Source organism: Gobius niger, assembly GCF_951799975.1.
Source record: "Gobius niger genome assembly, chromosome: 16".
Taxonomy (NCBI): Eukaryota; Metazoa; Chordata; class Actinopteri; order Gobiiformes; family Gobiidae; genus Gobius; species Gobius niger.
The window spans coordinates 26,983,620-26,997,965 of record NC_136867.1 but is presented as its reverse complement, the minus strand read 5'-3'; the positions used below and the strand labels follow the sequence as shown (position 1 = coordinate 26,997,965).

Below are 14,346 nucleotides of genomic sequence, written 5' to 3'. Positions count from 1 at the left end.
AGATATGATTAAGCACTTTTAGAGGAAAGGTTTACTGCTGTTTATGCTTTAGAGTTGACAATAATATCGTTTATCGCGATATTTCCCTTCAGCAATATATCAATATTCAAATTTGTTATCGTGACAGGCCTTTTTTATCAAACAGAGGAAAGAGAATTGGAGACAGATGACTAAAGAATGTGCTCAATTTCAGCCAAAAATGCAACTTAACACGTTTTATCAATATGTACTATAAAAAAAATGTTGAGGAATTTCAAAATTTTAAGTAGAATTAGATTGAATGCCAGTTTGAATCCAATTTAATGCTTTTTCATGGCCCTTATTTTGGCACAATTGACAGAAGCGGGACTCATGCATGTAAACGCGCCTCGCCGGGTTGTTCCGTCCTCCCCCCACTCGCACTTATCCTGGCCTATTGTACATGTTTTAAGTGGCAAGGGAAACCAGAAGAACCCTTCACAGACATGGGGGTTCACATCAATCTTTCGATCTCGTTTTTTCTTTAGTACTTTGATGTTTCGGGGAGTGAAACATCGGCGACTTTGAATCGTTAATCCACTGGTTTTAAGGCTCGGTTTTGTCTTGGTTTGACTGTTTTGAACTTGCACAGGCCTCGTTTATATCCACAGCTCTTGACATGTAGTGAGAGCCATTTGTTCCTGATTTCAGCCCATGTTCTGAAGAGCCTCATTGACCTGATTAATGACCGTTTTCCCCCTCATTTACAGATCATTATGTTTCCATTGATTACAGTACTTGCGTGTTGGCAATTATGTTATAATTGTAGCCGGTCTAAGAATACGGAGAATTCTGCGTGTTTTTTTTTCCTGGAGCTCGTCTGTGCGGCCTTTGAGGAAGGAACTGCGTATGTTGCAAAAATATCGTGTCGCAAGAATCCGAAATATATCGTAAAATCACCGGGGTCGTCCGTCCGACAGAGATTGTGCATTTGTGGCAAATACAGGCGGAAAAACAAACATTTAAAAGTGAAAATCGTCAGTTTTAGTCACAATTTTCCTATTTTTACAGGTTTAAAGAGACTAGATGCAAGTTGGTCATTTTATACTCGCTACTGCCGCCTCAGGTCTTATGTGTAACTGCAGTTTCTATATTAATATTACATTGAGTGACAGTGCAGGATTTTAGCGGCAGTTGTGGTGAACAGGCCTGAGCTCATTCTACACTTTAGGACAGGGGTAGGCAACCTCAGGCCCGGGGGCCAAATCCGGCCCTCCAGCACAGAACCTCTGGCCCCCAAGATGATTTTGAGAAACATTATTGTGTAAATAAGAGATCAAATACCTGTTAAAGTAGTCTAAAAATGCAAGAAATAGTGTCAGCATTTTAAAAATGTTAGAACATCCCGCTTGGTCATATATATAATGTTAAAGGGGCTGGAAGCAAGTTCGCCATTTTATACTCACTACTGCCACCTCAGGCCACATGTGTAACTGCACCTTCTATATTAAGCTCGTGCATGACGGCAATTCGGGCCGAAGTGACACATTTTTGAGTGACCGTACAGGATTTTAGAGGCAGTTGTGGTGAACAGGTCTGAGCTCATTCTACACATTAGGACATGGCTGGAACATGTAGCGGGAGGAAAATACTTAATTTTAACATTTTTAAACTCCTTATATTCCTTTAAACAGTGATTCTCTACTGGTGGGTCGGGACCCAAAAGTGGGTCACGGAACCATTTTCAGTGGGTCTCGAGTCTATTGGGAACTTTAATTCAATATTTTCTATCTGAAACTGCACAGAAACGCTAACTGTGTCTATTAAAATGAATGTTGTTTTGATCATAATTTCAGTCTTAATGGGATATCTACTGCTCTTTCAACAAAAACTTGTGTGGAAAATACAATATTTCATACGATATATGACAAATTACAGTTTTATTTGGGTCCTCGGCTCGTCATCCGAGGGTATTGGTGGGTCCCAAAGCCCTGCCACTTGGGAACCACTGATGTAAAACATTGGCATTTGCTGAAAATAGTTCTTTACTTCAGGCTACAATGTTGAGGTTTGGCCCTTGGGTGTTTTGGGAATGATTCAAATGACACAAACTTGCCTATCCCTGCTTTTAGGACATTGTTGGAGCATGTAGGGGAGGAAAATACATAATTTTAACATTTTTAAACTCCGTATAGTCCCTTTAAAGAGGCGTTATGGAACTTTCACATCTTGATAGTTGTGTCCATTTGACCTTTTTGTGACCCAGTGGCTGTATGAGTGGTTTGCATGACGCCTAATAATTTATTTTCCATCAGCACGGCCTCTACAACTTTCCAGGATCAACTGTTTTGCAGGTTTTCTGGGGAGAGGGTCCATCAGCAGTGAAAACCTACCAAACAATCGACCCTGGAGCCACTGTGATCAAAAGAAAAGGCATCATGCTCACCACTCATACGGCCGCTGAGTCACAAAAAGGTCAAATAAGCAAAAAAAAGTTCCATAATGCACCTTTAAATTTATTTTGGTAATATGAAAATATTCTCAAAGGAACAGGCCACCGTTTTAAATAATGAGACATGTTCGATCCGAGTAGAGTCACACAAAATTAAACCATAAGCAGATTAAAAGGGGAACTATGTTGCAAGGCGTAGTAATATTAATACATCTTGCAATATAGTAGCGTTGTGTTTCATTTTGTGTGACTATACTTGGATCGTGTAAAGCAGGGGTAGGCAACGTCAGGCCCGGGGGCCAAATTCAGCCCTCCAGCATAAAACCTTTGGCCCCCCAAGAAAATTTTGAAGAAACATTTATTCATAAATCAGAGATCAAATACATGAAAAGGACTCTAAAATGTGGAAAATACTGTCAATATGTTCACATTTCCCAGTAAAACACCCCATTAGGTCATACATCATGAGCAAAACTTATATTTGTAGAGAAAAAGTGCGTTATTTTGGGCTAAAATCGGGAGTTTCGGCCCTTGGTGTTTTGGAAATGAAGAAAATCGGCCTCCATGACACAAATTTGCCTTCCCCTGGTGTAAAGGCTCATGGAACCATATTTAAATAGGGATAACGTGGAAGAGCTTGGTAGCTTCTATCTTCACCTCGTTTGGAGCTATAGAGGAGAGGAGGAGAGGCTAAATGCTAACGCCATCCGTGCTGTGCTTACGTGACTGAGGGCACGCGTGAAGACCAGACAGGTACACATGAACTCGTCTAAGCTCAGGTAAGAACATGACATGAACATGAAGCCTGTTCCTTTAAGTACAAGACTGGAAAGCTTGGAGTCTGTAGGAGCTAAAGTGGAGATGTTGAAGCAAGAGTGTAATGAAATGCAACCATATTTGGATCATCTCGGTCGCCTTTCTTTCTACACACAGACACCAAACATGTCAGTATTTGTGAATGAATAAGCAAGGGAAAGACGAGGGAGCACGTCGAGAAAACATCATAAAATATTCATCGTTAAGAGTAAGTTTGGTCTAGTTTTCCCGTCAAAAACCCTGACATCTTTCCTCCCTCACGTGTCGCTCTTACCTTCCTGACAAACTGACAAACCTGGCGCCACCTTCCCTCGATGCCGGGCTTAGAACGGCACATCTCTCCCCTCAAAACTGACCTTCTCTGAAATTTAAAAACACACAACAGGCATCATCTCCATGGCATTTTATTCTGTGTGAAAGCTGCTGCTCCTGAAATGTACGTATCCAACCACCACGACGCCGCCGCCTTAGTCACGTTCGGGTCACAGACGGAGCCGCAAACTCGTGTTCAGTGGCTGGAGGTTTGAGTCATGAGATCCTCCGCGGCACAAACAAACAGGTGACGCGGGTTTAACGGACCAAACTAATCCACAACATGGCTCGGCCTCGTTGCAAATCTCAAAATAACATCCCCAACATCAGGGTCTCGTCTGGTGTAAATGTAAAGGGCCGTTTCTGGGGCTGAATCATTACTAAACACGTCTTGACAAAGGCGATGCGCGTGGAAGAAACCAGCAATGTGTATTAAAGCTTTTATAGTTCAACAGCCCAGCACAATAAAGGCTTTTTAAGTGTAAATAGAGATTTATGATGTGGGAGGAGGAGTGCTTTGGTTTTTTGTTTTTCTTTTGAGTCTAAGTTCCCCAAACACCAAAGAGCACCTTCCCCCAAAAACACATTTTCTGATTGACTTCCTGAGAACGTTGTCTAGTTTTTTCCTGTATCTCATATCGTTTTAAGCAAATTGTGTTAAAACTTAAAGCAGCACTAAGTAACTCTTGCCCCTAGAGGCCATAAGCGCAACTGCAGGTGTCGTAGCAAGTTACGATTTTTTAACTTATTCATTGTCTTGGAGAGTAAATCAGTGTTAATTTTGGCAACATATTTTATTTTAGTCTTTTGACTATAATGTAATTTAATTTTAGTCGAGATTTAGTCAAAAAAAAACTTTCAATTTTAGTCTAGTTTTAGTCGACTAAAATTGCATGTCAATTTAGTCGACTAAAATTTAAAAAAATGTAGTCGACTTATATTTATAATATTGATTCTAATCATATTTAACCAGGTCGTCTGCTTCATGGAGCTGCTCCCACATGAACAAAGCTCAGAGCTGCTCCTTTGGCAGTAAATTTAAATGATATGTGGTTCTTTCAGACGGTCAATAGAAGTTTGGATGATTTTAGTCTCTCCTTTTCATTTATATTATAGTCTTATTTTAGTCGACTAAAATATCTGGACATTTTAGTCATAGTTTTAGTCTCATGAGAAACGTTTAGTTTAGTTTTAGTCCAATTTTAGTCGTCAAAAATATCACTGACTAAAATTAAGACTAAATATTTTAGTCGACGAAATTAACAATGGAGTAAATACTACGCTGACAGAAAAGATGAAGGGACAGAGGGATATTTTCATCCAATTATACAATGGAAATATTTTTTTTCACTCAAACTTGGCTGTAAATACTGTTTAAAGTGTCGTTAGCCCGCAGTTAGCTTTGCCCGTTAGCATGTTAGCTTCTTCTTCGTGATCCTATTAGTGTGCATTGGTGGCTCCGGTCCGGTGGCAGGCAAGTTGCAAACATGATTTTCTGGCCAGAGACACCAGGGGGAGATGAAAGACCCTCCAATCATCCCATAAACACTTGTATTACCCCCAGCGGGACTACGGAAAGGATTTATTAAGGTAAACACGTTACTTAGTACGGCTTTAACGCAAGAGACGCAATGACGGCTCCAAATCCAGACGTGGAGACGATGGAGAGCTCACACAGTTCCTTTCGGACACACCCCACTCATCTGCCCCTCCCGTGCTGTAACGCAGCTTCAGGTGCAAAATAATACGATTGATTCTCACCGCTGAGATATTATGGAGGGACAAAGCTGAGCACTGGCTAGATTCATCATAACTCAAGCCTCGAGCGTTTCACTACAAACACACTCAACTTCTTCTAACAACAGGAAACTCCCGGCACAGTGTGAGCAGACGGGCCGAGGAGGACGTCTCTACACGCGGCCACACTCCTGTGAAGAGTCGCTATTATTAGCTCTGAAAGGGGCTAGATGGAAGTTAGCCATTTTATACTCACTACTGCCATCTCAGGTCATACGTGTAACTGCACCTTCTATATTAAGCTCGTGCATGAGTGACAGTGCAGGATTTTAGAGGCAGTTGTGGTGAACAGGCCTGAGCTCATTCTACAATTTAGGACATGGCTGGAACATGTAGGGGGAAGAAAAAACTTAATTTAACATTTTTAAACTCCGTATAGTCCCTTTAAGGTCACACTTTTATCAAAGGTAATGCACTAGTAGGTCTTTGAAAATGCGTGTGTGATGATGGCACTTCAGCTGCACTTTGTAAAACAGGCTAAAGGCGCAGTTCTAAACTTTTGATTGATTCGATTTAACTTTCTTCATATTTAAGGCTGCCTCAAAAACACATTTTTTTTTTTTACCGGGTCAGTGCAGCCGGTCGGCCTGTCACGATAACAAATCTGAAGTTCGACATATTAAGGCAAGAACGTATCGCGATAAACAATATTAATATTGACTCTAACGATTCTGGATATTGTCAACTCTTGGGCATAAAAATGATAGTAAACCTTTGTTCTAAAAGTGCCTCATCATCAACAATAAACATGAAATATAATATAACTCAATTTGTTTCAGTTACAAAGAAAAAATAGGTGGGAAATGCTAATAAATGTACAGACAATAAATATCGAGCCCAAAAATTGATCGTTTATCTGTTATTCATTGAACGATAAAGTCATCATCGTGACAGCCCAAACAGCCGGGTCAGAAAAGTGCAATCTTCCCGTTGTTTAAAACAGTGTCTGTGATTTCAATAACATCCAATCTTTCTTGGTCAGTGCTGGTATAATTTCCATGTCCCGGGCAGCACAGAGTGGGACAAGAACAGACTGAACAAGCTAGTCAGGAGGGCCAGCTCCGTCCTGGGCTGCCCCCTGGACTCTGTGGAGGAGGTGAGGGACAGGAGGGTGTTAGCCAAGCTCACCTCCATCATGGACAACACCTCCCACCCACTGCACGGGACTGTAGAAGAGCTGAGCAGCTCTCTCAGTGGCAGACTGAGACACCCTCAGTGCAGGACGGAGCGCTACCGCAAAGCCTTCATCCCCACTGCTGTCAGACTGTACAATAAGACTGTAAAGTAACATGTGCAATAATCTCTGTATCAGGTGCACTTTATTCCCTGTACCAGCACCACTTATTGGCATCCTTCACTAGGACTGTAACTTTACACCCCGATATTTTACTTATATGACCTGTTCTAGTTTTTATCCTATTTTTTATTGTTGTTACTCACCTATTGTTGCATTTCTGCTGCTTGTTGTACATGGGATACCTCTTTTTTTCTATTTTACTGGTTACACATGTTCCTGTTTGTTTTTGCACAACTCTGAGTGATCTTCTTGAACGCCAACTGTAACAAGTGAATTTCTCCATTGTGAGATCAATAAAGTATTATCTTGTCTATCTTATCTTATATCGACTTCTCTATAGCAAAAGACACTGAACGAACATTACTGGATTGTTATCGCAATAAAAACAACACTAGCATGAAAACAAATCATCCAAAAATATGAGGATTGTGGTTTTGTCTGTATAAAATAATATGTAGAAGTGTTTCAATACAAACGTAAAGGTGGGACTTTTCTGAACCCACCTCACTGTGTTTCTACTATAGTTTCTCTTTCTCCAACTGGACTTTTTCTATTTTTTTCCTCACAATAAAAAAGGTCTAAGAGGACAGACAACTAGCACAACACGTCTCATCTCTCTGCTCCTCGGTTCGATCAAATCAGCCGCTTTAGCTTCATGTTTAGGCGACAACAGCAGCTTCTAAACAATAAACTTTCACAATTTTCATGCATTATTCCCTCCCTCAATCCAGCGCTAGACAAAAGCTCAGCCGAATTACCTGGACGGGGCAGAGTGGGTCGATAGAAGGCGTTTGAAAACAAGGTCAGGCTCCGGAGGGAAAGACCCCGACCGCAACAACAGCAGGAAACCGCGTTAGATCATTTATACGCACTCTCACCAACTTCAGCTCAGCTACGGCATCAGTTCACACATGTTCAACAGCTTCATCACATGGTAAAGAAAGCACAACTCTGCATTAAAGTAGAGAATCGAGCTCTTTCTTTGCAGTAGAGGAGCTAATATGAAAACAAATAGGAAAAATACACTTCTAGATTCAGTTTCAGCCAGTTTACTGTGTCAACTAAAGCCATTTTAAATTGTACAGGTGAAAAATCAATTCAAATCAGTTCATCATATAAGAGGAGAGAAACTACTTGTTATTGGGGGGGAAAAAAGAACATTTAAGTTGGACACTAGGCACTCGGGGTGTTTTTAGTCGTCGTGCGAGTCTGAAACTGCACGTACGTGGGGATTAGCGGCACAATTGCGACACGAAAACACAGCGGGTTTAACGTTGAAAACCTCAGAGCGGAAGCGGCGTCTGTTTGGCCGTCGGTGCTTTAACCCGGAGTCACGAGGGGGAGGGACGAGCGCCGCCGTATTTGGACACGGAGCGGGGGAGGGGCTGCAGAGCGGAGCGGCCGCGGATTCACGGCGTCTGGAGGGTCACGCAAAAGGTGAACCCTAAGTGGCTTTTCGAAATGTATTGTTGTGAAACTATAAGGCTGTACATTTGTGTAAAGGTTCAAGTTCTCACAGTAAAAATATAATAATAGAAAATACAACTATACCAGACAGTGGCCGATTTAAAGTTCAACTCTTCATATCATTAACCTCTTAACTCCCACCTGAACCAAAAGCATTCTGTCCTCTTTGGCTATTATATAGGCCTGTGTAATGCCTCATTTGAAAGCTAAGACCCAGTTGTTGCTGTGTTGTCTCACCTTTTTTATGTTTTTTTTTTCTTTTTCTTTTGTCACATTTTTGGTTGAATTTTTGTCACATTTTTGTTGAATTGTCACATTTGTTGAATTTTTGTCACATTTTTGTTGCGTTTACATCCTTGTTTTCTCATTTTTTGTAGCTGTTTTTGTGCTTTTTTCCCCAAGAATCTTTTTGATTGGGGTAAAGCCAAACTGGAGAAAATGGGATCCGTTCAGGTGGGAGTTAAGAGGTTAAACCTCTTGACCCCCACCTTTAACAGAGCACATTTTTTCCAGTTCAGCTTTACCCCAAACTAAGGGCTTGTTACAGCCTATAGGCCAGTGTAATGCTTCATTTGAAAGCTAAGACTGACATTTATTTGTTGCTTTTTCATCATCATTAAGTCACTTTATTTTTGTCCAGGGTTTATTGCTGTTTATTGTATGATTGTTGCTTTTCCGGAACATTTTTCTCACTTTTGTCATGCTATTTTGTTGCTATTTGTTGCTTTTTTTGTCTCGTTTTTGTTTACAGCCTATAAGCCACCTCATTTGAAAGCTAAGGCCTTGTAGTTTCTAAAAGAAATGTGGTGATGGAAGGCAGGGGACTGGTTGACATTGTACATTAATACTGAGATTTTCTTACCTGAGCTTAGACGAGTTGATCCGTACCTGTCTGGTCTTTGTGTGTGCGCTCAGTCACGCAAAAAGACCAAAGATGTTGTTAGCATTTGGCCTTTCCCAGTATATTCCTCTAGCTCAAAATGTGGTGAAGTTAGAAGCGACCAGGCTCTTCCACGGGCACAAAGACCAGACAGGTATGGATCAACTCGTCTAAGCTCAGGTAAGAACATCTCAGTATGGAAACACGGTGGACAGTTCCTTTAACTTTTAAATTAAAACAAGTTCATGCAGCTAAAAATAAAAGTATGTTGGCTACGATGGAAATGACCACATAAATGCTGAGTTTTGGACTTGTTTTACGGTTAATCTCCCTCTAACGGTTGTATCAATCCATATGAAACAAAAACTGTCACAAAGGCCAACGTTTTCTCTCTCAGCACATGCATCAAAATGATGTTGGTCAAATGAAAGAATTTTCAGCCATAAGTTTGGTTTGATGGTAACGTTTTTGGTGCATCGTCGCCACATTCATGTCCCATTTTTTAAGCATTTTTGTTGGAGTTTTTTGTCGTGTTTTTGTTGCTCTGATCATCACTTCACCACATTTTCGTTGCCTTTTACTCACTTTTTTGTTGTATTATTGTTGCTTTACAGGCACGTTTTTGTTGCTCTTTTGTAGCTTCTTTGTTGCTTTTTTCTACCACTTATTTGTTGTGTTTTGTCACATTTTTGTTGCGCTTTCATTGTCGTTTTTTGACGCTATTTTGATATTGAGATTTGAGTAAAGCCAAACTGGAGAAAATGTGTCCGGTTCAGGTGTGGGTTAAGACACGACTGTCAGATATATCGTTATCGCATCAATATCGAGATATGAACATTCAAGATATTAATATCGAAAAAGCAACGATATATCATACTGATATTGAGATATTAACATACAAAACATTCAAATCGAAAAATCAAGATATAAAAGATATAGATTTTCATCAATAAAACTGCACCCTTTTGTATTATGTTTTCATTTTTCTGAATAATGCTTGGTTTTCACCTAACCCATAGTTATATCGTATCAAGATATCTGGCATGAATATTAATAATAAATACATTTTGTCCATATCGTTCAGCCCTATGTCAGATTTAACCCTTTTTAATTACATTTTAATGCCACAAATGCAAAAAGAAATCACAGGCAACTCACAGCTCCAGCCAAAACTGTCGTTAAATCTGCTTTGGACCAAATTTTTTCTACTATTCATCAGGAAATGTTGAGTTTTAATCCAATTTAGTGCTTTTTTTTAAATATATTTCAGGCCTTAATTTTAGCACATGGCATTTTTTTGCGATAGACTTCCTGTGGTCTTCAACAATATTGTTTATAACCGCGATATCCTCCTGTCTCAAACAGTATCGTGAACGTGCTGCCGTGAATCTGCAGCTGCCTCCGGCCTGCGGCTGCACGCGATGATTGACAGGAGGCGCAGCCAATGGGAGCACGGGACATGAACTACTCTGTTGCCTGCCAGGGAGAAGCAGGCAAAGTGATGACAGTTTTGTTCGGATTTGGGCACAAAGCGGAGTCATAATTTCCAAAAACAAGATAGCTCAGACTCTTAAAACAAAGTTAAGAGTTTAATCTACACATTTAATCCAAGTTAAACATGACGAATGATGTGAAAACTTAAATCAGGGCGTGTTTAGCAAAGAGGATATGCTTGTTTACGGGTTTCAGAGCAAAAAAAAAGTATGAAATAAATCACAGACACTGGACAGAAACACTCTCCATATTGTTCAAACGTTGGCGTGTCAGTTGGTTGTAGTTAACAAACGAAGAATCAAGTTAAAAAGTTGATAGACGTGAGTAGTACTTACACTTTCCGTCGCTTTTTCGTTCACGGTTGGCAAAGGGGTTTTGGTTGACATCTTTCCCCCGGTTCGTTGCGACGCTTTAGATCCGCGGAAAAAAAAACGTCACAAAAACCCACCGACTCTTCGTTTAGTCCGACAGCCGAAAAATGGAGGGTTTCTCTGGGCAGACGGCCTCGGCATGGACCGTGGCAACGTTCAAAGCGCTGGACCCGGTGTTAAAACAAAAAGCGCTCCCCCGAAGAGAATAGCATCCCCTTTGGCTTCGAATCGAAAGAAACTGGCAAAGATAAACACAAATTAGAACTTGAAACTGTACAGCACGATGTATTAAAGCAACAAGCGCAAAATGTAACAGATTAAGGCGTAAAAAACATCGATTTTTATAAGTTTTATTCAGGTGTTCTCCGTGTTTTGGCACATGACACATGCTTACCTGTACTAAATCGCCATATTCATACACAGTTACCAATTTAAATGCATGAAGTGGGCAGTAAACATTTTATATATTATGTAAAAGGGAATATAGTATGCTACATAGACCCCAAAATAGCTATTTTCAGACAGGACGTAGTGCAAAGGAACGCATTCAGTCATGAGTGCATAATTCGCTGTAACACCGGACGTGTTTCAGCCGAATTTACAAACTGTTGGAAGCCAAAATTGTATAAATTCAAACTGTAATCCAATATAAAGTAGTGAAGCCGTTGGGCACGTGGCTGGACGTTTAATTACCTTATCTCCGAGTTGTTAAAAATCACTGTCCGCCTCTCTATCCGGGGCTGGCGGAGAACTGGGGGTTAAGGCGGACTAGTTAATGTCTGTCGCTCGCCGCCACTTCTTCCCAACGAAAATCGCCCCAAAGTGGGTCCAAAAACATATCCAGGCGAGCGGAACGGGGCGCGGGAGCTCGGCGAGGGGGTTCAGAGGAGACGGGAGGCCGAAATGCTGGTCCAGGGCTCGGTTTGGTCCATCTCCGGGCGGCCGAAGTGGGGCTGCTGTCTCGGGTTTAGGTGGGACCAAAATGGCCGCTCGACGCTGGGGCTGGATTAGGCCGAGTTCACGGAGCCGCAGCAGAGTCGGACAAAACGGCATCACAAAAACGAAAAAGTAAAAGAAAAAACACAATGCAGTTTATTTAAAATTTAAAAATCTATATAGAACATTCAATTAGCACTTTAAGTATATGTATTATCTGTCTAGAGTTTAATAAATACGTGTATGATACTTTTATGGCAATATGTTCAATATAACGGTATGTAGCTAACGTCTATTAGCAAACAGCTGTAACTGTTTTCAAGTGAAAGATAGTTTTTAAAAAGTTAAATGGGCAACACATTTTAACTTTGTCCATTTAAACCATAAGCGATTAAGCCATAAATATCATTAACCTCTTACCCTCCTTATGCCTGAGCTGAGCACATCTTTTCCTGTTCAGCTTTACCCAAATCTAAAAGCTTCTTGAAAACGCAACCCCAAAATAATGACAAAAGAGCGACATAAAGATGATGAAAAAACTGCGAAAACCCGACAAAAAAACCTACAAAAACACAGACAATAAAGAGATGAAAACATGACAACAAAGTGACAATAAAGAGACGAAAACACGACAAAAAAGTGACAATAAAGAGATGAAAACATGACAAAAAAGTGACAATAAAGAGACGAAAACACAACAAAAAAGTGACAATAAAGAGACGAAAACACGACAAAAAAGTGACAATAAAGAGACGAAAACACGACAAAAAAGTGACAATAAAGAGACAAAAACATGACAAAAAAGTGACAATAAAGAGATGAAAACATGACAAAAAAGTGACAATAAAGAGACGAAAACACGACAAAAAAGTGACAATAAAGAGACGAAAACGCGACAAAAAAGTGACAATAAAGAGACAAAAACATGACAAAAAAGTGACAATAAAGAGATGAAAACATGACAAAAAAGTGACAATAAAGAGATGAAAACACGACAAAAAAGTGACAATAAAGAGACGAAAACATGACAAAAAAGTGACAATAAAGAGATGAAAACATGACAAAAAAGTGACAATAAAGAGATGAAAACATGACAAAAAAGTGACAATAAAGAGATGAAAACATGACAAAAAAGTGACAATAAAGAGATGAAAACATGACAAAAAAGTGACAATAAAGAGATGAAAACACAACAAAAAAAGTGACAATAAAGAGACAAAAACACGACAAAAAAGTGACAATAAAGAGACAAAAACACGACAAAAAAGTGACAATAAAGAGATGAAAACACGACAAAAAAGTGACTTCCAAAATGTAACAAAAACGCGGCAACAACATGATGAAAGAGTTGCAATCAATTTGTAGGTCTTAGCTTTCAAATGAGCCGTTACACTGGCCTATAGGCTGTAAACCCTCCAGTTGAGAAGCTTTTAGATTTAAGTAAATAGTAAATTCAGTCATGTTTACATATTTATCACAATCACAGCCTATACAGGACAACAGCGGGTTATCGTAACACAATTACCAAACCTATAAGAGCAAATATTTGGCTTAATCTGAAATTGTTTAGACATTTTAATGCCAAATTTTAACCCAAATTTAACTTTTTGTACAAATAATAAACATCTTTCACAGATGAGATTAAAACATCATCTCCAGGTCAAAAGTAACGTTTTAACTTCTTAACCCCCGCCTTAACTGAGCGAATTTTCTGTAGTTCAGCTTTACCCAAATCAAGTTGTCTTTTCACCTGGAGAGCTTATAGGCCAGTAGAATACGTCGTTTGAAAGCTACAAAATTGATCGAAGATTTCCTCGTGTTGTTGCCGTATTATTGTCACCTTTTTTTGTCATATTTTTTCACGTTCTTGTCACTTTTTTGCGTTTTTGTAGTTTTTTTGTTGTGTTTTTGTAACTTTTTTGTTGTGTTTTTGTAGTTTTTTTGTTGTGTTTTTGTAACTTTTTTGTTGTGTTTTTGTAGTTTTTTGTTGTGTTTTTGTAGTTTTTTTTGTTGTGTTTTTGTAGCTTTTTTGTTGTGTTTTTGTAGTTTTTTTGTTGTGTTTTTGTAGTTTTTTGTTGTGTTTTTGTAGTTTTTTTGTTATGTTTTTGTAATTTTTTTGTTGTGTTTTTGTAGTTTTTTTGTTGTGTTTTTGTAGTTTTTTTGTTGTGTTTTTGTAGTTTTTTGTTGTGTTTTTGTTTGTTTTTGTTTGTATTTTTTTTAGTTTTTTTTTGTTGTGTTTTTGTAACTTTTTTGTTGTGTTTTGTGGGAAAAAAAGTTGCTTTTTTGTCTCCTTTTTTGCTGCATTTTTGTAATTTTTGTTGCTTTTTTAGATTTTTTTTTGTTGCATTTTTGTATTTTTTTTGTTGTTGTGTTTTTGTAATTTTATTTATTTTTTGCTTTTTTGTCTCCTTTTTTGCTGCACATTTGTAATTTGTGTAGCTTTTTTTTTTTTTGCTTTTGTGTAAAAAGAATGTTTTGCTTTTTTTGGACCTTTTTTGTTGCATTTTCATCCTCATTTTTTATGCTATTTTCTCACTTTTTTTTTACAGAAGCTTTTAGATTTGGG

The 14,346-nt window shown here is 39.1% G+C and overlaps 1 protein-coding gene across 9 annotated transcripts in view; it reads right to left on the bottom strand.

Moving 5' to 3' along the window:
- mark3a (MAP/microtubule affinity-regulating kinase 3a) overlaps positions 1-11,834 on the bottom strand; it is a 105,760-nt gene extending 93,926 nt beyond the window's left edge. For all 9 annotated transcript variants that reach the window (XM_079573452.1, XM_079573457.1, XM_079573456.1 and 6 more), the window contains exons 1-2: positions 11,538-11,834; positions 10,809-11,082 (exon numbers count right to left, since the gene is read on the bottom strand). In XM_079573452.1, coding sequence (XP_079429578.1) covers positions 10,809-10,859 — 51 coding nt within the window. In that variant the 5' untranslated portion in view covers positions 10,860-11,082; positions 11,538-11,834. The remainder of the gene's footprint in view (positions 1-10,808; positions 11,083-11,537) is intronic.
- Positions 11,835-14,346: the final 2,512 nt, after the last annotated feature.